General features: G+C 41.3%; 1 protein-coding gene across 7 annotated transcripts in view; it reads right to left on the reverse strand.

Moving 5' to 3' along the window:
• USP40 (ubiquitin specific peptidase 40) overlaps nt 1-22,814 on the reverse strand; it is a 94,333-nt gene extending 71,519 nt beyond the window's left edge. For 2 of the 7 annotated variants that reach the window (XM_057551754.1, XM_007184750.2), the window contains exons 1-8: nt 22,704-22,814; nt 21,410-21,627; nt 18,757-18,824; nt 16,683-16,796; nt 13,499-13,663; nt 11,624-11,770; nt 8,794-8,937; nt 6,172-6,300 (exon numbers count right to left, since the gene is read on the reverse strand). In XM_057551754.1, the coding sequence (XP_057407737.1) occupies nt 6,172-6,300; nt 8,794-8,937; nt 11,624-11,770; nt 13,499-13,663; nt 16,683-16,796; nt 18,757-18,824; nt 21,410-21,608 (966 nt within the window). In that variant the 5' untranslated portion in view covers nt 21,609-21,627; nt 22,704-22,814. Of the gene's footprint in view, nt 1-6,171; nt 6,301-8,793; nt 8,938-11,623; nt 11,771-13,498; nt 13,664-16,682; nt 16,797-18,756; nt 18,825-21,409; nt 21,628-22,703 lie in introns of those variants that run through there. The other 5 variants (XM_057551756.1, XM_057551755.1, XM_057551757.1 and 2 more) reach the window with 5 other exon arrangements.
• Between the last annotated feature and the right edge of the window lie 3,189 nt (nt 22,815-26,003).

A 26,003-nucleotide genomic window follows, 5' to 3' on the forward strand; every position in this document is an offset into this window, starting at 1 on the left:
GTGGAGCATGGGCTCTAGGCACGCAGGCTTCAGTAGCTGAGGCACGCAGGCTCAGTAGTTGTGGCACATGGGCTTAGTTGCTCCGTGGCATGTGGGATCTTCCTGGACCAGGGCTCAAACCCGTGTCCCCTGCATTGGCAGGCAGATTTTTAACCGCTGCGCCACCAGGGAAGTCCCTCTCTCCTATTTTCTGATCACCCAAGTTTTCACCCCATCTTATGAAGTTACTTGGAAACATGTCAAAATTCTCCTGATAAGGTATTTTTATTCATTTTTTTCATACATGGCATCTTGCAAAGGTATTTTAAACTAGCTTAAAATCATAAATACAAATAGACCTAAATAGTTAACATAAGACAAAAATAATAAAGAAATATAGAAGAATATGGCAGATGAAATACAACCATCCTGCTGTAAAATTACTAAAAATGCTGGATAAAGTAAAACACAACAAAAGAAAATATCTTTTTAAACACATGCTGAACTAGCAAGAGAACATCGGGAAAATCCTCAGAGAACAAGTGACATGGGAATCCAGGGAAGAAATCCAGAGTTGAGGTCTCCAGCCGCCCAGCCTTGCTGACACACAGCTACCACCTTGATGCTCATGCAGGACAGGGTCTGGGGGACAAAGCACAAGGACCTACCCAACGCGGGGAGCTGAATGGCTGGTTTTCTAAACAACCAGCTCTCCAATTCTTTGACACCACCTGGCTGTCCGTCAATTCAATTCTGGCACTCATGTTGCTAAGTCCCACGAGACTGCCCCCACTTCAGATACCAGCTGCAAATGGGGTTCCCAGGCTACCTGCACTCCTGCCTGGCTGATTACAAATTCTACAAGCTCCACTTCATGTTTGATAATTTCCTGAACAGCTCATAGAGCTTAGGAACTTATACTCAGGACTAGAGTTTATTACAAAGGATACAAATGAACAGTCAGATGAAGGTACACAGGGCAAGGCTGGGGAGGGTCCCCAGTGCAGAAGCCTCTGTCCGCGTGGAGTTGGGGTGGCCACCCTCCCTGCACATGGATGTATTCACCAACCTGGAAGCTCCCTTAGTCCTCTTCTTTCAGAGTGTTAATCAAACTTTCATTATGCAGGCATGATTGATTAAATCATTGGCCCTTGGTGACCAAACTGAATCTCCAGCCCCTGTCCCTCCCTGGGTGAGGGGGTGGGTCTGAAAGTTCCAACCCTCTCATCATGTGATTGGTTTCTCTGCTGACCAGCCCCTCACCCTGCAGGTAACCTCATTAGCATAAACTCAGGTATAGTTGAAAGGGGTTCATTATGAACAAGAAAAGACATCGTGCCTATCACTCAGGAAATTTCAAGGAGCTCTGTGCCAGGGACCTGGGACAAGGACCAAGTATATATTTTGTATTATACCACAAAGATAGATGCCAGCGGAAAGCTAGAAACCTGAAAGGACTACGCTATCAATATAAGCATGACCTACCAAAAAATCCACCCCACAACAAAGGACAATGAGAAACTTGCTTGTTTTGACCTTGATACTAGATGAAGGTGGAAAAACATTTCCTCTAATAATCTGTAATCACAAGTAGGTCTTCATGTGGGTTTGTGGCCCAAATTCACATTAGTTGTATGGCTCTAGAACCACCAAGTCTAGATCTTATTTTAAAGGTATTAAAAGGGGCTTCCCTGGTGGCGCAGTGGTTGAGAATCTGCCTGCCAATGCAGAGGACACGGGCTCAAGCCCTGGTCTGGGAAGATCCCACATGCCGCGGAGCAACTAGGCCCGTGAGCCACAATTACTGAGCCTGCGCGTCTGGAGCCTGTGCGCCGCAACAAGAGAGGCCGCGATAGTGAGAGGCCCGTGCACCGCAATGAAGAGTGGCCCCCACTCGCCGCAACTAGAGAAAGCCCTCGCACAGAAACGAAGACCCGGCACAGCCATAAATAAGTTAATTAATTAATTAATTAAAAAAAAAAACAGCTACAATTAAAAAAAAAAAAAAAAGGTATTAAAGGTTGGAGGTGACCCCAGGCATGTGGTAGAGACAAATACACATCTTTCATTGAAGAAGGTACTTTTAACTCGGGCTTCAAATTACTCCTACACCGTGTTCTTAAAAAACCAACCAGCCAACCAAGCCCACAGTCTAAAATAACAAAATCATAAGGAAACAGAATCAGCAGATATCCAAAGACCCACAAAGTCTTCAGATACTGCAATTATCAGACAGAGAATAATAAAATAGTATGTTTAATATGTTTAAAGCCATTTATGGCTAAGGAACAAGAGATTTAGAACTGGTAGGAGGGGAGACACAGGCCGGCATTGCCTAGGATGCGACACACTGGTGCAGGCGGCACGTGGGCTGGGCCTCGTCCTCCTGCCCTCTGCCAGTGGCCGACCTTGGCCTTGTGGGGACAGGCTCGTCCAGGAGGCACCAGTCCCAGGGCTGCCTACTGGGAGCTGCTGTAAAGCTTCTTTGTCCCACATCCTCAAATGTGCAAGATGACGTCTGAAGTGATGTCAACCATCAGTGAAGCAAAAGACCCCACTTTGGAAGGCATAGGTCAGGCTCCTCTTTACACCGGATCGAGAGCCACATTTTGAATAGTTAATGACCTCCAGGCAAGAGGCAAGAGATCATCTTCTACTTAGGCTGAGAGAGACTGAGATGTTGGCTTTCACCCAGGGAACATTATGTGGGGTTGGTCATGAAACTTGTTCCTTGCAGACAGCTCCTTGAAAGGGAAGAAGAAACTGCTAAACTATAAGCAGAAAAAACAATACCTGACTATGTTTAGAGTATCTGGAATCCTTTGTCTCTAGGCATAAGAGATCTCTCAGGATAATGGTAGTAGAGAGACAAGCAGTGTCCAGCAGGTGTACCTACTGAAGTTGAAATTCTTAAAGCACTCATCATTATGTGAACACCACAAAGCTCGTGATTCTTAAAGAGCAGAATTTAAAAAAAAAAAAAAAATGGGGGGCTTCCCTGGTGGCGCAGTGGTTGAGAATCTGCCTGCTAATGCAGGGGACACGGGTTCGAGCCCTGGTCTGGGAAGATCCCACATGCCGCGGAGCGGCTGGGCCCGTGAGCCACAACTACTGAGCCTGCGCGTCTGGAGCCTGTGCCCCGCAACGGGAGGGGCCGCGATAGTGAGAGGCCCGCGCACCGCGATGAAGAGCGGTCCCTGCACCGCGATGAAGAGTGGCCCCCACTTGCCGTAGCTGGAGAAAGCCCTCGCACGAACCGAAGACCCAACACAGCCAAAAATAAATAAATAAATAAATAAAGTAGCTATAAAAAAAAAAAAAAAAAAAATGGGATGCTTCATAGAGGCCATGAATAAGGAAATACACAAGCACAAACAGAAAGCAATCTTCTGATTGTTCTTTAAGCCCCGAGGAAGACCTTGCTAAAGTACCAGAGGTTCAAGACCGGAGAAGCAGTGCAGAGGGCAAAACCAAATGAAAGAACGCCTGCCTGCCCTCTCGAGTCACGTAATGGAACCGGGAGAAGAGCCTGACGCTGCTGATCATTTCCAAAGAAATGAACACAAAATTGCAGAGAAGTTCAAGGAAGCACAGACCAAAAGGAAGACATGAAGAAAAGCATCATTACTTTTGAGCCACGCTACCTCACCACAGAGTGTGAAGCTACCTCTGTGCATGACGTCAATGATAAACTTAAATAGGAAACTGTAAATAAATATTTTATGCCTCAAAATACTGAGGATAAATCCCACCAGCTAGAGAAGTGCCTGAAATCTGACAATGGCTGAGCAAAATTGAAGAAATGTCTGCAGCCAGCATAGAGGAAAGCAGAGACACACTCCTGAGGCGGAAGCGGAACTGACGTGGAGGGCAGGAGCACTTTCTAAGGCTGAAGAGAGACAGGGCAACATCGGAAAAAAAGGCTGCCACAAATGGAAGCATAAATGGAAGGAAAAAACCAAGAACTACAGTGGAAAAGGCAAAGAGAAAAAAATAAATGAACAACATCATAACTATTTATTAGACCTGTTCGCAAGTTTCTATGAGAATCTAATAAAAGGCTTCAACTTCATCTTTTAGAGAGAATGAAATAAAGTTAAAATAATTGTTTGAAAGGGCTGGGGGTGCCCTAGAGAGTAAGGTTCACTACTACGGGACCCTGCGACTGTAAGACAGCAGAGTGAAGGAAGGCAACAGGTTAAGAATCAGCAACGAAGGATGGAAACATGGAGAGCAGAATTAGACCAGAGGAGGATAAGAAGTGCTTCACTCCATCTGACTGGCATGTGCCCAAACAAGCTAGTGTCTTGGCAAATATGGCACAAGCATTTGAGAGATGCTTGTATGGCTTTCTCAACCCAGAATTGGATAAACCCAGTTGTAGAAATAAAAGAAATGGAAGGTTAAGGCCTGGAAACAGTGAAACAAAACTGTCCTTTTCCAAAAATTTCTACAACATAAGAGGGTTTAGCAAGATGGTTGATTATAAAATCAATGTACTAAAGATAACTGTACTTCAATACACCAGCCACGAATAGTCCAAAAAATACAGTATAGACATAGCCCCACAGAACACCTCCCTGATCAACATTTTCCCACTAGAACAGCTAGGCTTTAAATACCCAAACTTTACAAAACATATGTTATCTCTCAGTACATTCTAAGTACAACTGATAGAGCATCAGAAACACAGGTAGATGTTCTGAAAGGCAAAGTGAATGTCAACAAAGGGAACACAGCATCTTCTATACTGCTGGCACTCAGAGAAGCCACGTTACTACATGTGGAGCAATTTTTCATTCACAAAGATATTAACGGACACTCTTGAAGATAGGTTTTAAGCATTCTACATCCTAACATGATGGGTTGGAACTTACCAGTGTTTTAGTTACATTTTAGAAAAGTGGTTGAGAGTTTGGTGCTGGTGTGTAATAGATTATAATTTTTCCCACTGTAAATAACTGGAAGTAGATTCCCAATTAGTGCTTTCTCTTCTAGAGAAAATTATGAAACTTTTTTAGAAGACATTAAAGAAGTTCTAAAAACCAAAAAGATGTATCTTGTTTACACATGTAGATACAAAATGCCACTACTTTTACGTGTGTGTATGTGTGAGAATATTGACAAGGTGATTCTAGAAATGTTCAGAAAAGCATTAAAATCCAAGACAGGCAAAACACTCCTGAAGAATAATAACACATAGGGAGACTTGCCCTACCAGTTATCATAACATAGTATAAAGCTACAGAAATTAACAATGTGGTATTTGCCTAGGAATAGAAAAAAAGAATAACAACAACAAAAAAAACAGAATACAGAGCCCCAAAGTGGACTCAAATGTAAGAAAACAATTGATATAACAGAACTAGCATTGTAAACTGGTGGGGAAAGAATGGATCATTCAATAAATGGTAACGGGCAACTGGGTACCCAGATGGAAAAACAACATCACAACATTCACAGCAAAGCATTCCAGGAAGACTGAAGTTTCAACTGTAAAAGGCAAAACTATAAACGTTTTAGAAGACAATATAGGAGGAAACTCTTTGGTCAGTGCCATGAAAGAAAAGCTGAGGAACGGTTACTGACTAAAGGAGACTTAAGACATATGCCAACTAAATCTAATGCCTGATCCTGGGCTTGATACTCGAGTGGGGAAGAAAACGCTCTAAAGGCTTTGGACGAGGCCGCTGTGAAATCCGAATGTAAAACATATGTTAGATAATAAATAATATTATATCAGTGTTAAAGTTCCTGATTTTGACCTACGCTTATGTAAGAGAATGTCCTGGTTCTCAGGAGATAAACACTGAGTTACTTAGGGGTAAAGAGGTCTAACGTCTTCAACTCTATTTCTAGTGGTCAGCACTGATAATGATAATGTTAACTGGGTGTGCGCATGCGTCTGTATACAGAGGACGTGCCTGCACAAATGAGGCAAGATGTTTAACAACCGGAGAACCTAGGTGAAGAGTATACAGGAGGTGCTTGCGCTATGCTGGTTATTTTTCTGTAAGTGTGAAATTATTTAGAAACAAAAAATGTAAACTTCTATCCGTATTAACTTTCAGTGCCTATAAGTTTTCTACAGAGTGAATATATAATAAATGGCAAAAGATTAGCCTCACCAAAATAATGGGACTAGAAAAGGAAAAAGTTGCAAAATACTTTTAATCTAATTTCTATACTTACTTGAAACTGCCAGTTTCCCAAATGATCGACATCTTTAATATACACATGATAATGTCCTCCGTAGCAACCACCTTTGTGTATAATAACTGAGAAGAGGTCATACATATATTCCAAATCATCTAATTCACTCTACAAGAAAGAGCACAAACATTGATAGTTTACATAAAATAAGAAGATACATAACCAAAGGGGGAAAAATTTCAACTATTAAAGTTAGTAAGAAACTTCACTATTACTGTTATTTAGGGTAAATTAAGATAAATTTGAATAATCAGCTTTGAAATTCTTAATTCTTAGACTGAAAATTATCTATCGTTGATCTAATACCAATCACACTGTGCCAAATTCTGCCTCTGAGTTAAACATAAAAACATATATCCAGGGACTTCCCTGGTGGTCCAGTGGTTAAGAATCCACCTTCCAATCAATGCAGGAGAAGCAGGTTCGATCCCTGGTTGGGGAACTAAGATCCCACATGCCACGGGGCAACTAAGCCCGTGCGCCACAACTAGAGAGAAGCCCGCACACCACAACAAAAGATCCCTCAAGCCACAACTAAGACCTGACATAGCCAAATAAATAAATATTAAAAAAAATAATAATTATATATATATGTATCTCCAAACAAGATGCTATTTTTATGTAATTTGGCTAAAATCATGTAACCCCATGTGATAACAAAACACACACTACCCTATCAGAGTTTTGGCAAGAAAAAACCATCTTGTATTAAACCTATTATGCTGCTTTATAAATGTGCTCTTTAGCAGTTGAATTCGTCCTATATTTTAACTAGATTGTCATGCACCTCAAAGTCAGAGTTGTATCTACTATCGATCACCCCTCCTGACACTTCAGTCCTCTGCATATAACAGGAATTTAGCAGTTATGAATACTAGCTGGTTTCCTTTAGAGGCAGTTTAGTGGAACGAACAGGTTCTTTCTTGATTTACCAATTCTATGATCAATCTTTTCTACAAGTAACATGCTCTGTAATTATGAACACCTACACTGGCATTAAAAAAATCTACTTTAGGTTAAGAGATACTTGGCATATGGATGCTACTTGAGGGAGTGCCAATTATTTAAGAACTTATTTGCTTAAACTGCACTTTTTAAGTAAGCAGCATTTTTAACATGTCTGGCTCAGGGAAAAAACAAGAGAGATGTAAACAAAGGTACAAAATGATCATTTTTTTCATTAATACAGAAACCAGAAGGTAAAATTATTGTGAATTTCTTAGATAAGTGCTGTTTTGCTTTTTTCAGTTTTGTTATTTCAACATATGTCAAAATCATGTGACAAACTACTTTTTTTTTTTTTTGGCTGCACCGCACAGCTTGCAGAATCTCAGTTCCCCAACCAGGGATTGAACCCGGGTCATGGCAGTGAAAGCCAGGAATCCTAACCACTAGGTCACCAGGGAACTCCCATGACAAACTACTTTTTATGAAAGGACAAAAATTCTTCTCTGAGGTGACGGATGCTAACGAAACGTACTGTGGGAATCGTTTCCTAACGTGTGTAAACCAAGCCCTCGTCCTGTACACCTTACACTCACACAGTGACGTCTGTCGATAATTTCTCAATAAAGATGGGAAGGAAAAAAGAGAATTAACTCAATTATTCTGAAAAAAACATTTTTTTTTTCAGGCAGCAAATAGGAGAAGGAGAAGTACTCTGGAAAACCTGTTTATTCTATGTGTGCCAGTAACAGGCTCAGGGCCAACACGTTAGAAGCTCTGAATGGAAATTAATATAATAACGAAACCAAAAAGCTCAGTAATTAGGCTTGAAGTAGAGAAAGCCCCACCTGAATTTTAGACCATTTAGAAAAAAGATTACTTTTATACATAGAAATTCAACAGCTGGCTAATAAATGTTCTGGACTTAAACATATAAAGAATGATTTGTAGTAAGAAATGCATCAGTCTCATCACTCTGATCTGGCATGTATACAATCACATAGAAAATATTTCTAAATAGCTTATAAAGTAAGTAGATTATGTCATTAATTTGTTTTTAAAACTTTTTCTTTCCCGTGTCTTAAGGATTACAAAATCTACACTAGTGACATTCCAATTTCTTGTTCACTTTCTAGATGTGTAATTCATTCTTGCATCTAAAGTAAACTAAATCCAAGTAGGAATGTACTACTGAATGGTAATTTTTCCTAATGCAGGGTCATTTCTAATTCTGTTCTTAAATTTTCATCGCAAAGATTTTTCAAGGAGAGTTTAGTAAAAAGAACTGGGAACAAATCCATACTTTGGAAATTCAAAAGAACTGTAATAAACTCGTGGTTCTCAGCCGGGAGCAATTTTACCCACCTTCCCTGCCCGCTGGAGACACGGACATCTGGCAAAGTCTGAAGACATTTTTGTCACTACTGGGGGCAGAAGCGGGAGATGCTACTGTCATCTAGTAGACAGAGGCCAGGGATGTTGCTTAATATCCTACAATACAGGGCACGTCCCACCACAACAGAGAATTATCCAACTCTAAATGTTAACAGTGTCAAGGCTGAGAGATTCTGCACTCAGCCAACTGGAAATCAGGTCAATAAAAGATTCAATCTTGAGAGGGTAAAAGAAAGAATTTCAAAACAAAATAGCTCAAACCTGTTCACAAAATGGCTTGAGATTGATCCGGAGAGGGAACGTATAACAGCTTGTTTCCTTGTATCGTTCACACTTCACAAAATCAAAATTAAATCTTAATAATGAAAAAGTGAGAAAGGGAGGCAGCTTACGCAATTTGGCCGACTGTCAAAAGAAAAAATTTTTAATTTTTAAAAGCTGAATTATATAGAAGAATACATAATGTTTCTTAAGATATAAAAAAGTGACCTATGACACAGTTTTAAGAGAAATATGTCCTTAAGTCACATAAACTAATCACCATGGATTCAATATAGCTCTTGATATAAACTCATCTATTTTATGGGGCTAAAGGTGACATCACTCACTTATGCTTACAACTAAAAATTCACAACCCATTCGTATGTTTTAATGTCACTATCCTAACAAAGCTATCTGATGAGTGTGCTCCCCGTCTAACAGTGCTTTTTTTAAAAAATTTATTTACTTATTTATTTGTTTATTTATTTTTGGCTGCGTTGGGTCTTCGTTGCTGCACACGGGCTTTCTCTAGTTGCGGTGAGCGGGGGCTACTCTTCGTTGCAGTGCGCGGGCTTCTCATTGCAGTGGCTTCTCTTGTTGCGGAGCACGGGCTCTAGGAGCGCCGGCTTCAGTAGTTGTGACACATGGGCTCAGTAGTTGTGGCTCACAGGCTCTAGAGCACAGGCTCAGTAGTTGTGCTGCACGGGCTTAGTTGCTCCGCAGCATGTGGGATCTTCCCAGCCCAGGGCTCGAACCCGTGTCCCCTGCATTGGCAGGTGGATTCTTAACGACTGTGCCACCAGGGAAGCCCCTCTAATAGTGCTTCTTTCCTGCCTGAGCCCTGGCCTTTCACCTTTCACCTTCCCCCTCGGTCGCTGTGTCTACTTTACCTAGCAGACACACAGCTCTTATTTACTGAAGAACCGGAGCTCTTAACCTGTGACCTGCGGACGTGTTTCAATGGATGTGAACCCTTGAAATTATATGAAAATTGCATGTGTATATGTATTTTTCTGGGGAAAAGAGCCACAGCTTTCACTAGACTTTCAAAAGGACTCTAACTCTTCAAATGCTGAGATCCACTGATTGGGGTTTTACAGTTCTTAAAAGCAGATAATAAGATATTTTTTGTTTTAATGCCTTGCTTTAAAACAAAACACTAAACTGAGCTACTTTTTATTTAAAAGGCATCAGCTTTTCCCAATCCCCTTGCACTAAAGGCATGTGAGGAGGCAAAAAGAATCCTTCCCCATATTTAAAATTATCCATAATCATAAACATCTAACATTCCTAAAAATATATTTAAAACAATTCTACAAATCTAGTGGGTGAAAAGAAAAGTTAAATGAAAATACAGCAACCTAACAACATGGCAGATTTTCAAACTAGCTCAAAAAAAAAACATCTAAAAAAAGTGAGTAACTCAACTATAATGTGGCTGAGGAAAGAAAGACTGCTCAGAACAAGATGATCTGCATTAATTTAGGTAATGCAACCAAGCCTAACCTTAGAATGCAATAAATCTAACGCAACTAGAAGGCAATTTTTAAAGTATCAAGATCAAAAAAATTCCATTGAAAAAGAATTAAACCAATGATAGAAAAGGTGCACACAAGAATTGCTTTTGTTTAACAAAAGGTTCTTATTTTACTAATGTGCAAATTAAGGTCAACCAAAACTAAGAATGTGTTTAAGTGTCTTTCCAAGATGCTTCATCCTCTGAATTTTATATTTATTTTATTAGGTTGTAGTTGTAACACTAAAGAGGAAATACAAAATAAATAAGCAAAAAATAAAGCTCTCTTTGGTTTTCATAAAGGGGCAAAGGCTAGATGGAAATAAATATTAAACAATATAAAATTCATCCTGGTTTCAAATCCTATTGTGAAAGCTACAGGCATGGGGTTTATTGTTTTTAATTACATTTTCACCTATATCTCCAGGATCCAAATCAATGTTGTGTGCTATCTAAATCAACCCTCATTTTCTTTGTTGGAAAATTCAATATTGTCAGCTCTAGGAATAGTGCTAACACTCTGTCTTAACAGAGTAACTGCAAAGATACATCTTTAGTGGTATTTCTTTAAGTCAGGGCTCAATAACCATTGGTTCAATTGAGTTCAAGGTTATCATGCTAATGAATAGCCTGTCATATCATCTGCCAGCAGTGAAATAGTTCCTACTGCAGATAATAACAACAGCTGAGTTGATGCCACGTTGCAAAAGAAATCACTTGCTTAAATCTTATCCTCCTTTTTTCCTGTATTTTGCTCTGTTGTACAAAGAGAAACCCTGGCACGCTCTGTCAAGCCCTGTAATTAGCAAGTTACGTACTTCCAACTGGGGGAGGAGGAAAGGCCATATTGGATTTGCTAGTCAGGGAAGAAATATACACACATCAATACTGTAAAATAACTGCAAATGTGCAAATAAAGAAAGCCATTTGTATAGTGGTAGACCAAAAAAAGGAAAGCTCAACAAGCTTCCTGGTTGGCAGAAATAAAAATGTATTGCATTCTTCATAATGGTAACTTGCAAAAAAAAAAAAAGGTTTATTTAAGAAACACTGAGGTACAAATAATTTTTTCCTGTGAGAAAAAGAAGCTGAGAGAACTGCTGGGTTGAAAGCTTAAAAAAAATTCTTTACTGTAAAAAATTAAAATACATATATATATATATAAAACGTAAATATCTTTTCAATCCTTAGTACTGATTAAGAGCTTCATGTATATCTTCAAGACACTTCATACAAGTTGACTTCCCTTGACGGACCTTCCTGCTACCAAACACTGAGCAGGCACCCTTAGAAAAAGCAGGGATCTATCTTTACCTTTGCTGCTTTAACCAGCCTGTCACAAGTCCCGCAGTGGTACAAGTTGTCAGAGTCAAAAACTTCCTCTTCCACATACATGTCCCAGAGTGCATCTCCCAAACCTGATACATTTCTGACTGCTACTGTGAGATCTAAGAAGTCTTCCTGAAACACACATGAATATAACATTGAAAAAACAATTCCACAGAGGTTCACAAACACATCACCAATTCATACATACACTGGGAATAATCAGATATATTTTTTTCTAAAACACATATATTTTTTCTATATATGAAGGTATAGATCTCCTGATTAGATACTGTGAAATTCATAACAATAAATTATTCTTTCTAAACCAAACTATAACTTAGCTTAAAATATATCAGGAACCAGTTTACGAGTTCACTGTAGGTACAACGAAACCTATTTTATCAGGAAATAAGACAAACCATTTAATACATGAATTGAGAAGAGTATACGTGCAGGGTTATTAGTGCTGTCTTAGTCTCTAGGCTGGCATGGCAAGGCCAGGGTTGGACTCTCTCATGTAAACTCTTCTTCCTCCTCTTCTGCTAGGGCTGGTTTAGGAAAAACATTATTTTGAGCCAGGATACAAAGGTATTTTTTTAAAAATTAAGAGTGTATTTTGCAAAATGCGAGTCTACCAATTCTACTAAAAGTACATTTGAATTACAACATATTTCTAGTAATAAATGTTTACAATTTGACAAGTTTAAAGCACATTTATAATTTTGTGTGTATGTTTGTGCAATAGCATTACCTTAAGGGATTATGGGGATTGTAAAATAATAGCACTAATTAATTAGTTCAAGGTGGAAATCTAAAGTAATAAAAGTAACATTCATATATGATTTATAATATAAATATGTGAAAAGTTAATGTCTGTAATTTATAACGTGCCTTCATATATGTTATGTTTTGAAATTACTTTGTGAATCATTACATTATACTGGTCAATCATACGGTAATCCAAAGACATACAACATCTTAATATTTCCAAACTAGGCTGGCCAAACCTTCTATTAGCATAGGCAATAAGGGCCAAAAAGCCTTCTTTATGCCCAACACTTTCATAAAAAATAGAAATATATATACATATATATTCCAAAAAAGCAATTAATGCAACATTTAGAAAATGGCATTTAATTATTCTACTCATATAGTCAAATACAGAAACTTCCTATAATTCTTGCCATAAGAAAATATTTTTATTAAAGGACAACTGTTCAGTGATGAAATCATTTGCTATATAAGATTTGTAGCGCAAGTAGTGATTATTATATTTACATGAGCAAATTTCCAATTAGATGAAATGGGCAATCTCTGTTATGACACAGAATTGAAGGTTACACTAGTTTAAACAGGATTATAATAGCTTTATATAAATAATATTTAAACCTAAGCACACACATACAAATGAACTTTCTGAGGGGTATCAATAAACTAAATCCAATATTTAATTACAGATCTAATTGTCAATTTAAACATTCCTCAGTATTCTCTATTTTTATTACTTCTCTAAGTAACTTTCTTTATAATATTCCAACCACCAACCATGATGATAATTGGCTTTTCTCATAAGGTCACTGGTCCCTACTTGTAAACACCTCCCAAATCTACTTTCTATATATTAGAGTACTAAATAAAAGATTAAAGCTACATCTTAAGATATCTACTTCTTTCAGTTTACACGGAGAAATTTGGATTATAAATTTATAATCTGGGTGTAGCTAGAGTACAAGAAAAAAACTGATGAAGTTATTTCTAGTAATAAACACATTAATCCTCATGTGGTATAGATCACAGATTTAATTACATGAATTATAATTTATGATTTAACTTATTACTAAAATACTCTTGCATATTCACCTGCTTTTCACTGATATTCTTACATTCTTTACAAACAATCTGGTTAACAATGGTTCCGTGATATAGACGATTGATGAGGTCATGGCCGGAGGTCCCAACTAAAGAAGTTTCCAAAGCACTAAAGAGAATTCGATTCAGTTCCTGCACATCATGTTGCCTCATTTCCTATAAAACAGGTAACTTTTAAATGTAATTTTGTGCTTCAGATTTTTAAAAACAGATTTTTAAAGTGATATGAGTTTAAAAACACAAGACTTATCTAGAAATCCAAAGGTAAGCCTCGATCAAATGTAAGGATGACCATGCTAAACAAGCGGAGAGCAGGGTAAGAGATCACCACCTATTTTTACTTTTACTACAAAACGAAAATATAAACAGACGGTGTTCAGTGTGTACATATAACTCAATTCACTTGAAAACAGGAAAGTGCGTTTATTTTGTGGGACACCATACGCACGGCCGTGCCACAGAGAGGAGAGGGGAAGAAGGAACACACAGGCACAGAGCAGTCCCTGAGAGCCGGCAGTGTGTGCACAGCGGAATCTCAGCTCAGAGGGACTGATAAACACTCTGAATTATCAGCATTTGAAAAGAACTAGAATTTACTGCTTTGATATATAGACCAACCAAAGGAAGACTAACACAGTGCTACTGAGAAAAACTCTGATGGAACCTGCTTCAATCCATGAATCATGCAACTGCGTGTGAAGAGGCTGAACTGCTCCCAAAGAACCATTTATAAACCCAAAGCCAAGGGGCACACCAACACTTAGAAGTGGAGAAAACAAGAAAGAACCGGCACAGGAACCCGAGGAAGAGCCGGGAAGGGGAGAACCAGGAGAGCGAGGTCACAGGAACAGCGGAGGGGTGGTGGCGCTACTACTGCGGGCTGCGGAGAGACGAGCAGCGTCTCCTGGTCTTGGCGTGAGGATGCCATGAGCGACCTTGACAAGAAGGTAGGAAGGAGGTAGAGGAGCAAACGGAAGGCACAGAAGGAGAGGCAGTGAGGGACGATGACTTTAAAGATAAGTGTCATGTGAAGAGAAGCTGATAAAGTAGATGAAAGCTGGAGTAACATGTGGGACTCGGGATCTCTTTCTTAGTTTTTAACACACAAGACACTAGATGATATAAATTTCTCCAATATCACTGGTTCTGATGGGACAGAAAACTTGTGGAAGTTTCAAGATCTGTTTCTGAACAATCCTAAATTCGGCAAAGGTGCCTCAGAGACCCTCTCTACCACTGCAGGTCCAGTCCTAGAGGGTTTACTACAAGATTTTATTTAGAAATCAGTCAATCAGTCAATCAACTTTTCACAGTTTTTTTAAGAAGTATGAAGCCAGCAATTGAGAGGAAGCTCATTACCAAAAACAAAGGGAAATCCATCAACTGATGACTAGATTAAAAAAAACCACAAGCCACCGTGGCATACCCACCCAACAGAATATTATGTGGCAATAAAAAGGAATGAAGTGCTGATACATACTACAGCACGAATGAATTTTGAAAACATTACTTTAAGTGAAAGAAGCTAGTTACAAAAGTTCACATATTATACGATACCATTTTTGTGCAGTGTCCAGAATAGGCAAATCCACAGAGACAGAGAGATTAGTGGTGGCCAGGGACTCAGGGGAAGGGGCATGCAGGGTGTGGGTGACTGGTAATGGGTATGGGGTTTCTTTTTGGGGTGGTGAAAATGTTCCAAAATTGACTGCAGTGATGCTTGTTGAATTCTGTGAATATACTAAAGAAACCCACTGAATTGTACCCTTTAAAAGAGGGAAGCTTAGGGCATAAGAATTATATCTCAGGAAAGCAGTTTTGGGCTTCCCTGGTGGCGCAGTGGTTGAGAATCTGCCTGCCAATGCAGGGAACACGGGTTCGAGCCCTGGTCTGGGAGGATCCCACATGCCGCGGAGCAACTGGGCCCGTGAGCCACAACTACTGATCCTGCGCGTCTGGAGCCTGTGCTCCGCAACAAGAGAGGCCGCGATAGTGAGAGGCCCGCGCACCGCGATGAAGAGTGGCCCCCGCTCGCCGCAACTGGAGAAAGCCCTCGCACAGAAACGAAGACCCAACACAGCCAAAAATAAATAAATTAATTAATTAATTAAAAAAACAAAACAAAAAACCCTTCCACGATGATGACATCCCCTCTAGTGGTAACCACTATCCTGAATTTTATTTAAAAAAAAAGAAAAAGAAAAGCAAGCAGTTTTTTTTTAAAACAAGGAAAGAAAAAGGGAATTAACCCTAAGCACCTGCCCTACACCAGAAACTTAACACACACTCTTTAGGGAATGTATTATACCTCATTGTGCTGCCAAGCCCAAGCCCTACCTCTTTACCCACATAGCACCACCTAGTTAATGAGTGTTTCTGGTTAAAAGACAAGAGTTGACAGTTTACTTCTGAAGGCAACATACCCTTATTCTGATCACTGTCTCTTTAAACCCTGCGATGGTCTCCCATGCCTTCATCCCTGCATCTGTTCCATGAAGACCGCAGGCCTAGCTTTGATTTTATACAGCTCACAGCTCACCAATATCGACAACACACATCTCAGTGCTGACAAATGTTTGGTGTTTGTATACAGTGAAATACCCTTCAGGAACTCAAACAAAAAAACAAGAGGAAGTCCACACGCAGGAGGATACAGGAAGAAAATGAAGACAGTCAGGAGAAAGGCAGGACAGTGAAAATGAAAAGACCTGCCGAGAATGGTTTCACTGTTTTGCTTGAAGCAAATGTGCAAATTGGAACACCCAGATTCAAACACACAAGCATGCCATAAAGGCAGACGGAATTACTGCCAGTCAGCTTTTTAAGTTGATAAGCAGTTTGCTATAAAAATGGCAATTTCCATTAATGTAACAGGTGGTATATCTCAACTAGACTATACAAATGGTAGAAATTATAAAAACCAGCTTTTATACTTCTCCCTGTATCATCAATCCTCTCCCCCAACCCCAAATCACACTCATTCATAAAATCCTGGATACAGCCAAGTGTGTAAAAATGTTTTACTGGCTTGTAATTATCTAATATTAGAAGTAAATATTTAAACAATATCTTGAGACCATAAGACAAAATTAAAGGAGAAGCTGGATAACATTATGAAGCCAGTGTTCAGTCTTTACTGCTGGTAACTTTTCCCTGGAGAAGCTGACCTTCGTACCTCATCACTGGTCCACCCAAAGCTGTCAGTGAGGTCTGCGGTGGACGCAGCTTCCTGGTCTAAGAGCAGAAGCTGTGCAAACAACCGCTGTAACTGCAAAGGTATGATTCGGACCTGAATGAGAAAAAAATGCATTTCTAAATATCTTTTAAATGTTGGTTGGGCCTTTTTAAAAGAACTGCGTACTAATTTTCTCCTACCTCCTAGTTCATTTAGTTCACTCGGGAGAAAATTTATAAATACTGTAAAGGGTGAATGAAGATTCATTTTTCTTTGAAAATTTTAATTCAGTACAATTCTTAGCTATCTTGACATATCACAGATCAATATTAAAACCCAAACAGGCCCTAATAAACCACCCAATTAATTACAGACTGACAGTAGTTCAACTCTCTAATAGTTCATCCTTTCTCCACAATACCTCAGATACAGACATACTCCCTATGAGGAGTTTTCCAGTCACAGGTATCTCACAGGGCTGGCTGCACCCTGCGTGGCTTTCTCCCTGCTGCCGCCACGCCCGTCCTGCCTGTGTGCTGTGGGCCAGGGCCCTGCGAAGGCTGCCTGGAGCCTGATCTGAAGACTGGACTTAAATACCTAAGCTGAGAATAAGCCTTTAGAAAACTTTATGGCAATTTTGCATTGCCACAGCATTTTTATTATATCCAATGGAAGTCTGATCTGCAACAGATTGGGAATAAAAAAACAAAAAAACAAAAAAACTGGGCTCTTTGCCACATGGGGAGTTTGAGAAGCACTCATGAATCCAGGGCTGGATCATGAAAGACTCTTATTAAGAAGTACAGGGCTGGACTTCCCTGGTGGCGCAGTGGTTAAGAATCTGCCTGCCAGTGCAGGGGACACGGGTTTGAGCCCTGGTCCGGGAAGATCCCTCATGCCGTGGAGCAGCTAAGCCCGTGCGCCACAACTACTGAGCCTGCGCTCTAGAGCCCATGACCTACAACTACTGAAGCCCGTGTGCCTAAAGCCTGTGCTCTGCAACAAGAGAAGCCACCACAATGAGAAGCCCGCGCTCAGCAACAAAGACCCAAGGCAGCCAAAAATAAATAAATGAATAAATAAATTTATTTAAAAAAAAAAAAAAAAAGAAGTACAGGGCTTCCCTAGTGGCGCAGTGGTTGAGAATCCGCTTGCCAGTGCAGGGGACACGGGTTCGACCCCTGGTCCGGGAAGATCCCACATGCCGCAGAGCAACTAAGCCTGTGTGCCACAATTACTGAGCCTGTGCTCTAGAGCCCGCGAGCCACAACTACTGAGCCCACGAGCCACAACTACTGAAGCCGCACACCTAGAGCCTGTGCTCTGCAACAAGAGAAGCCACCGCAGTGAGAAGCTTGCACACAAGGAGTAGCCCCCGCTCGCTGCAACTGGAGAAAGCCCAGGCGCAGCAACGAAGACCCAACGCAGCCAAAAGTAAATAATAAATAAATAAATTTATTTAAAAAAAATTTATAAAAAAAAAAAAGTACAGATTTTAGGGGACTTCCCTGGAGGTCCAGTGGTTAAGACTCAGCGCTTCCACTGCTGGGGGGTGTGAGTTTGATCCCTAGTCGGGAAACTGAGATCCTGCACGCCACACAGCATGGCCAAAAGAAAAAGTACCGATTTTAGTCTGAGGGTGATAAAGTTCTGAATGATGTTTAAGCAAGGGAGAAACGTGATTAGATACGCACTTACAGTAAACCAATCCCTCAGTTTACTTCCAGAATACCAAACTGAAAGAATATTGGCCCCTTATTTTTTGTTGTTGCTACAAGTAAGTGCATTAAGCGGACTTTTTGGTGCGCTATTGCGGACAACTCGTGAGTATCTCCTTAATGCAGAGAGAGGTATGTCTAAAAAGCAGCAGCGGCATTGCATCTGCATAAGTAATTCTCTGTTGGAAGGGCAGTTCCCTTAGCAGTAAGGTATAGGCCAAGACACTTTCTGAAAATAAAGATCATATTTGATAATTAATAAAATTATTGATTCCTATGAATAAGCAACTTAATTCTTTCCTTAAAACATTTCCTCAGTACTCCAAAAAACCCCTGTGAATCAAAGATTTTAATACCTTTGCGTCAGGTTTATCCTTATCCTCTAACGAACCAAGCTCTTCCGGGCCAAGAGAAAATAAAGCTTCTAAACAAAAAAGTAGAATCACAGATGTAAATGACATTATCTCATTTTTGAAAACTGTCTTAGAAAGCCAAGGCCACCAGTAAGTAAAAATCAGTTAAAGATTCAGAAATACGACTTGACAATATTTACACCCTTACCCTATACATCTTGCTTTCTGGTAACCTTATTTTTAACCACTGACCCTATTAGAAAGTGGGAAGCTAAGGTTTCAATAAGGGAGAGCTGCAAAAGGAAAATTATACATATAAAAACCGTAACATCAGAAATCTTTGGTGGCTTCCTATTGCCTATGGCAGTGGGTCCCAAAAGCCACGTGAGGAATACTAGGAAATACACAATATATAATTGTGTCACACGTGTTTGTTTACAAGCCACACGTGAGACTTCCAACCATTCTTTCATGAGAAGGAGCACCTTTAACTCTGAGATAACGCCCTTTCCATTTTGGTATGAAAATATCTTTTCTGCGTTGAGGGTAATAACAGATGGTGGTGACCTTACCTGGAAAAAGACGTTGGCAACTCCAGAATTTGTTTATAATTCAGTGTCTGGGTATGCCACCCAGTGGGGCATATCTGAATCTTTTGGGAAGTCTGTATTCAAACAGATAGGAACACCTACTGGGAGACTGTGATATACTCCAGGGAGAGAAGGGATGGGACGGGTGTTGCACTGTTGCCTTAGTGATTACTGTTATGTTATATTCCTCCTGAGCTCCTGGCAGGAACTGGGAAAAAACACTACATGAAGGTTACAAACATAAAGGTTGAAGCATAAAAACCATACAAAGCCTTCCACAATCGTCTCCCACTACTCCCAGCTACACTGATCTGGGAGTACAGTGGAGCCGAATCTAGTCCTATTCCTTTAAATATGATTCCAAAAAGTTCCAAAAATTTGCCCAGTTCTCTGCCAGTCCCTACCCTTTCCAAATTGTACGCCTTCCTCAATAAGCTTCAGGACCCGCGCTACGCCTTACTAGGAGTGTGCGAGCCACGCTAAGGTGTCGGCCCATGTGCTTGGCCAGCCACCCCCTTTGCTAGAGAGAAGGGGGCCCAGGGCTCCGAGCCCTTTCTTCTTAGCGGCGCTCTCCATGACCTGCCTGCCTTCCCCAACAGTCGCCTTCCTCACCCTCTTCTTAAGGCTACTTTTCTACTTTAAGTTGCCCTTGAACTTCAATTATACTAAAACTTGGGAAAAACTTAACCTCCCTAGGAAGCCGCTTATTCATGCTCCAGATTTCTAACGGTGGAACTACTGAAGGCACTGGGGGGGTATTTTCATGGAGTGGATGGAGTCACAGACAAGAGGCAACACTCAAATCCACGTGCACTTCGACCCAGTAGAATGGCCCTGGAAGGGGATAATGGTAATTATACACTAAATCTCTGGAGGCAGGAAGTCTCTGTAAGCTTAGAAGCAACAGAAAATGTCACAAAACTTTGCTAAATTTGGTAGTGGTGGGAAGCGGGATGAGATACTGGATACAGGATGAGCCAGGCTGTCTGTCCTCAGAATATGGAGACATGGTGGGGAGCTGAGCTACAGCCATGGAGCTTCGTAGCTGGGGGCCCCCAATCAGGGCCATGTGAAGGCAAAGGAATCTTCACGCTGAAATCAAGGGAACACAGAGACTAAGACCCTCCAGGGAACACAGAGACTAAGACCCGTGTGGAGAAAGCTAGTTTGCAGAGGAGGAATGGGACAAACATGTAGAGAAAAATAGGGGCAAGAAATCAAGGTTCCAAGGAGGTCAGGGTGGCTTCCTGTAGGTGGTTTCTAGGAGATTCCCCTATATTCTCACAGTAAACCTCCCTTTTAATTGAGCCACTTTGAGTGGGTTTCTATTCCTTATACACAGCCCCTTATCTAACACCTTGGATCTCTGGAACTCAGAATTTCCAGATTTTAGAAAGGTAATACGAAGAAAGGGTTCAGTATGTTAACATTACATCCCCAGCAGAGTCTGGGACAAACAATATCTATTAATCAAGGACTTAATATTCCTGTAACAAATGTATGACTGCTCACCCAAGTGAGATAATGAAGACTATAAACAGCCTCACAGCAGGTCAAGCTCTCAGGCCAAGCAAGTTCATATTATTAGGTCAGGCTGTCAGAGTTTTCCAGATTTCAGAACTTCAGATAAACCATTGTGGACTGTATGAATGTGACAACCCCTCCCCACTCCAAAAGGAAGCATATAAGTGTACTGAGTAACTCTGGTTTAAGTGTTTATTACTTTGAGAAACTCAAAAATACAAATGGTGTACGATAATGAAGGCTGGCACTCATGACAAAACTGTCTGTGTTGTACTTTAAATTATAGGAATTAGAAAAGAAATACACTGCCTTATTTTTTTATCTTGTTAGTGAACATTACTGTTATCACACAGAAAATATTCATAATTTAAGCTTCACATTCCTCTGCAGAATTACCAATTTATGTCCCTCATTAGCAACAATTAACGCACACTGTCGAATACACATTTAAAATACTTTGTCTATTTGTGATTCTGCATAATTAATTACAGGTAGATACTGAGGATACATATTACCAGCCAAATGCATGTAACATAGCATACCTCTGAATTCAGGTGTGAAATGAAGAGTCTGAAGAAGGGAATTGAGATAACAGGTTCCACCCTGATTTCTGATTCCACTTAAATTGGTGAATCCTCTAGGAGCAGGTAGCTCCAAAGCTTTGGTCTTTAATTTCTTCCCTTTTCCATAATGATCATTTGACACACTGGAATAATCCTCTTCAAACAGGTCCCCAAACATTGTGAAACTAAATACTACCCTTAAAAAAATATAACATGTTATATAAATGTTTTTATTTTTAAAACAAAACTTCCCCACATCTCCCTTTTATACTTGGGAGTCTCCATTTTAAGTCACTCTTTAGAAAGTATAGACAGTAGTTTGGGCTTTGGAGGCAGCAAGACCTGAATTTTTTCATCCCTGCTCCGCACTACCTGTGCGACCGTGGGCAGGTTACTTAACCCCCGTTCTTATAAGTAAAATGCGATACCAACTGTCACGCAGGATCATTTAAACAATCAAGTAACATAATGAAAGAAAGGCATTTAGGGTACAGGATTTAGCCCACAATAAATGACAGCTGTGTTTAAAAAGGCATATTGATATCACTAGTGAAAAAAGAAAGAAAACCCATCAATACACCTAATCCGCTGAGGTGGCAGAGCCGAAGCTAGATTCTGAGCGTTGACAATGGCCTAGGGACCATGAATCACTTCCTAAAATCTCTGCTTCTCAAACTCCTTGCACCAGATTATGACACTTAAATAAGTTAAATGGAACAAATTAATCTTTTAGAGTAGTTTAGTACATGGCCCCGAAGCCGGACAGCCTGGTGGAGATTCACTGGGAAAAAAACACTGCCATTTAAATTAGGGAGCCTCGAGGGCTTTACAACATGTATCCATCCAGTGATCCCAACATTAGCTCCTGGGATCTAAAGAATCCGCTCAAGGTCTCACATCGAGCGTGGAGGAGGGTCACCTGGAGACGAGAAAGGCCAAGCGCCTAGCACAGTTCCTAAGCGATAGGAAACGCTGAAATGCAATTATTTGCCTTTTCAACCCCTTCCTCAGAAGAAAAGCACAAAAAATGGAACTTGAAAGTGTGGCCTCGAGCGCGTGGTCTAGACTCCGGTCTCCTCCACTCCACGGTCAGACCAGGCCCTCAAGCCCTCCAAGCCACCGAGCCCAGGGGCGCGAGGAGGCAGAGGTCCACGCGGCGGGGGACCGCAGACCCCTCACCAGGAGGACGCCGCATCCCGGGGCTGGCCCGGGCAGCCTCTCGCCTCGGCCCCCCTCATCCCTCCCGAGATGCCCGGCCGCAGGCCCCACTTACTGCCTAAAGCCCAGACCCCCGCCCCGGCCAAAACTCGAAGCGAAAGAACGCGCCGCTACCGGACACCGCCATGTTGGCGTGAGCAACTCTCCCGCGGCACCGCGCGTGAGCGATTTATGGAACGCACGGACTACGTCTCCCAGGATGCCCGGCGGGGGAGCGTCGGCCCGCCGCGCGGGGCCTTATGGGCAATGTAGTTCTTTTGGCCCGAGAATGCGGGAGTCGCGTTGGGTGGACAGTGCTCGCTTCCTTGTCTGCTGGCGGCTTCGCGAGTCCGCTCGGTCAGCCGGCCACTCATTCGTTCACTTTTTAAAGTTTATTTTTATCGCTGTTCTCAACTCATGTTAGTTGCAGTAGAGAGTACAAAGATCGCTTGTCATTTGGCCTGGCTAATGCCAAGTTACTTAAACCTTGGAAACATTTGTGTAGGGCTTCAAGAGTGCCGTGCACTTACAAAGACATTTTACAGGTGTATCTCCAGTGAAAAATGTTCCAGGTAACTTTGATCCTTTATAACATCCTCAGTGTTTACTTTGCGCCAACTCTCATACACAAGAGTACACTAAAAATACTTCAAAATCTCCTCTCTTGCCTCTTGAGCACCTTTGGTGGACTCTTTCAATAGCCTATTTAGGCTCTTCTGGCCGTCTCTCCTGTCGAATGAGGGCGACGGGAGGAAAATCATTTTGACTTCAGCTAAAGATTTGAGAGATTGAGAACAGCAATAGTGATAGACGAAGCCACAAGGCAGGAGTCAAAGTGAATGCCAGCCTAAGGGATTTGTATTGGGAACATAGCGACATTCCTGTGGCTGCAAATGTTCAGGAAGTGTCGGTAGGGAAGGAACTGGAGGCAGGGAACCAGCTGGAAGGCTGAAGGTCTAGACCAGGAAACCACAGTGGGAATCGCATCTTCTCAGTTCTTTTTTTTTTTTTTTTTAATAAATTTATTTATTTATTTATTTTTGGCTGTGCTGGGTCTTCGTTTCTGTGCGAGGGCTTTCTCTAGTTGTGGCGAGCGGGGGCCACTCTTCATCGCGGTGCGTGGGCCTCTCACTATCGCGGCCTCTCTTGCTGCGGAGCACAAGCTCCAGACGCGCAGGCTCAGTAGTTGTGGCTCACGGGCCTAGTTGCTCCGCGGCATGTGGGATCTTCCCAGACCAGGGCTCGAACCCGTGTCCCCTGCACTGGCAGGCAGATTCTCAACCACTGCGCCACCAGGGAAGCCCTTCTCAGTTCTTATCAGTCTTCCCTCGGCCACCTTGCCCCCCTTGGCAGCCTCCTCTTCATGATTCTCGTCCCTGCTCCAAGGCACTCTATCCTGCTGCTTCTCTTTCTGCCTTTTGACTGCTTCTTCTTGGCCCGCTGTGCTTCATTCCTTTCTTCCTAACAGTGGATATTCCTCAAAGTTCCATTCCCTGGCCAAGAATTAGCACTGGAAGATTAGTTTCTGAGGACACAGGCTCACCCTTCTACCCAGCTGTATCCCGGCCATCTCAACAGTGCCTGGCTCATTACAGGATCTTAATAAATATGTGTTAAATGAATGAAAGGCCTGTTAACACCACCATCCTTTCCCTCATCCAGCATCAGTCTCGGAGCTGTCTTTGAAACTTCATCTTTCCTCCATGAATCCAATCATTTGTAACTCAAAGTATCACCTGGACAATGCTTCTTCTGTTTCCATGGCTCCCTCTCTGCCTGGCAGACCCTCATTAAGTCTCACCGACCTTAGAATGACAACATTTTAGGTGGACTGCTGCTTTCTCCATCCCATCATGCATGTCACTACCAGATCCATCTGAGGCGCACCCTGAGCTTGCATTTCTCTACCAAAGAGGCTTTGGTGATTCTCTGGTATCTAGTCTAGAAATTCCACCATGGTCCAAACACTATTTTTTTTAATAAATTTATTTATTTTTGGCTGCGTTGGGTCTTGGTTGCTGCACGCGGGCTTTCGCTAGTTGCGGTGAGCGGGAGGGCTACTCTTCGTTGCGGGGTGCGAACTTCCCTCACCAGGGAAGCCCCAACTGTGGGTTTCTCATTATTGATCCATGCCCTTTATTAGGTTGAGAAACTTCCCTTCTTTTCCTAGTTTGCTGAGAATTTTTATCAGAAATGGATGTTGGATTTTATCAAACATTTTTTTCTGTGCCTATTGAAATGATTACATGGTTTTACTTTTTTAGTTTATTTATATGGTGAATTACCTTGATTGATTTTCTAATGTTAAAACAGCCTTGCACTCCTGGAATAAATCTCACTTGGTTATGACATATTATATTTTTATGTATTACATGGTACATATATATGTTTATATTATTGAATTTGGTTTGTTAAATTTTTGCTTAGAATTTTTGCATCTATGTTCTTGAGGGGTATTGGTCTGTAGTGTCACCGAGCAAGGCCCTATGGGGCCTTCCCAGGACATGCCTTCCCCCATATCCTCTGCTTTAGCTCCTCTCTGAAGTACCTACATAATAGTATTTTTTATTTTTCAGTTTCTATTCACAAAGAAAAAGCTCCAGTCCATCTTCTAATTTTTTTGAAAAATTCCTGACATTACAGAACTAAACTGAAATGTATTAATATTCCACTCTTACATTTCCATGACAAACAAAAGAATTTCATGAGCCAGAACAAACAAACAAACAAACAAAGAAGCCAGGGTAGATAATAGTATTTGATGCAAATTTCCTGCGCTGTTTTGCAGATGTGAAAACCCCCCACCAAATGGAAAAACTACTTGCTGACCATGAGCACAGACCCCCAGGCCTCCTGGAGCCTAAGGACTGATAATCTTAACCCCTGTGACACCGCCCTGCTGCCTCACCATCAGCCCATCACAGAACTGTGCACAAGCTGACAGTACCCTGTGACAGCCCCGCCTCACCTGCCCTTTAAAAATGCCTCGTCAAAACCCTTCGGGGAGCTTGAGACTTTTCAGGGCATGAACCACCTCCTCTCCTCGCATGGCCTTGCAATAAACCTTTCTCTGCTCCAAACTCCTTATTTAGTTTTATTATGTGGCAATGCTGGTCTCATAGACCAATTCTATGGTCTTGTAACACGGAAGAGCAAAACCCGACTCCATGTTGGATCTGTTTCTTTTACTTTAACCTTTGCTACTTCAACCTTTGCTTTTCATTTACTTTTATTATTATAATTATACACAATGGCCTGCCTCAGGGCACCCTACCTCTCTGCCTGAATGTTAAACTAAAGGGCCTTTGTTCAGCTCTCAGGGAGACAATCTGACCCTGCCCACCTGTGAATGGCTGCAGAAAAGAAGAAATTGACA

The sequence above is a fragment of the Balaenoptera acutorostrata genome, chromosome 8 (assembly GCF_949987535.1).
Source record: "Balaenoptera acutorostrata chromosome 8, mBalAcu1.1, whole genome shotgun sequence".
NCBI lineage: Eukaryota > Metazoa > Chordata > Mammalia > Artiodactyla > Balaenopteridae > Balaenoptera > Balaenoptera acutorostrata.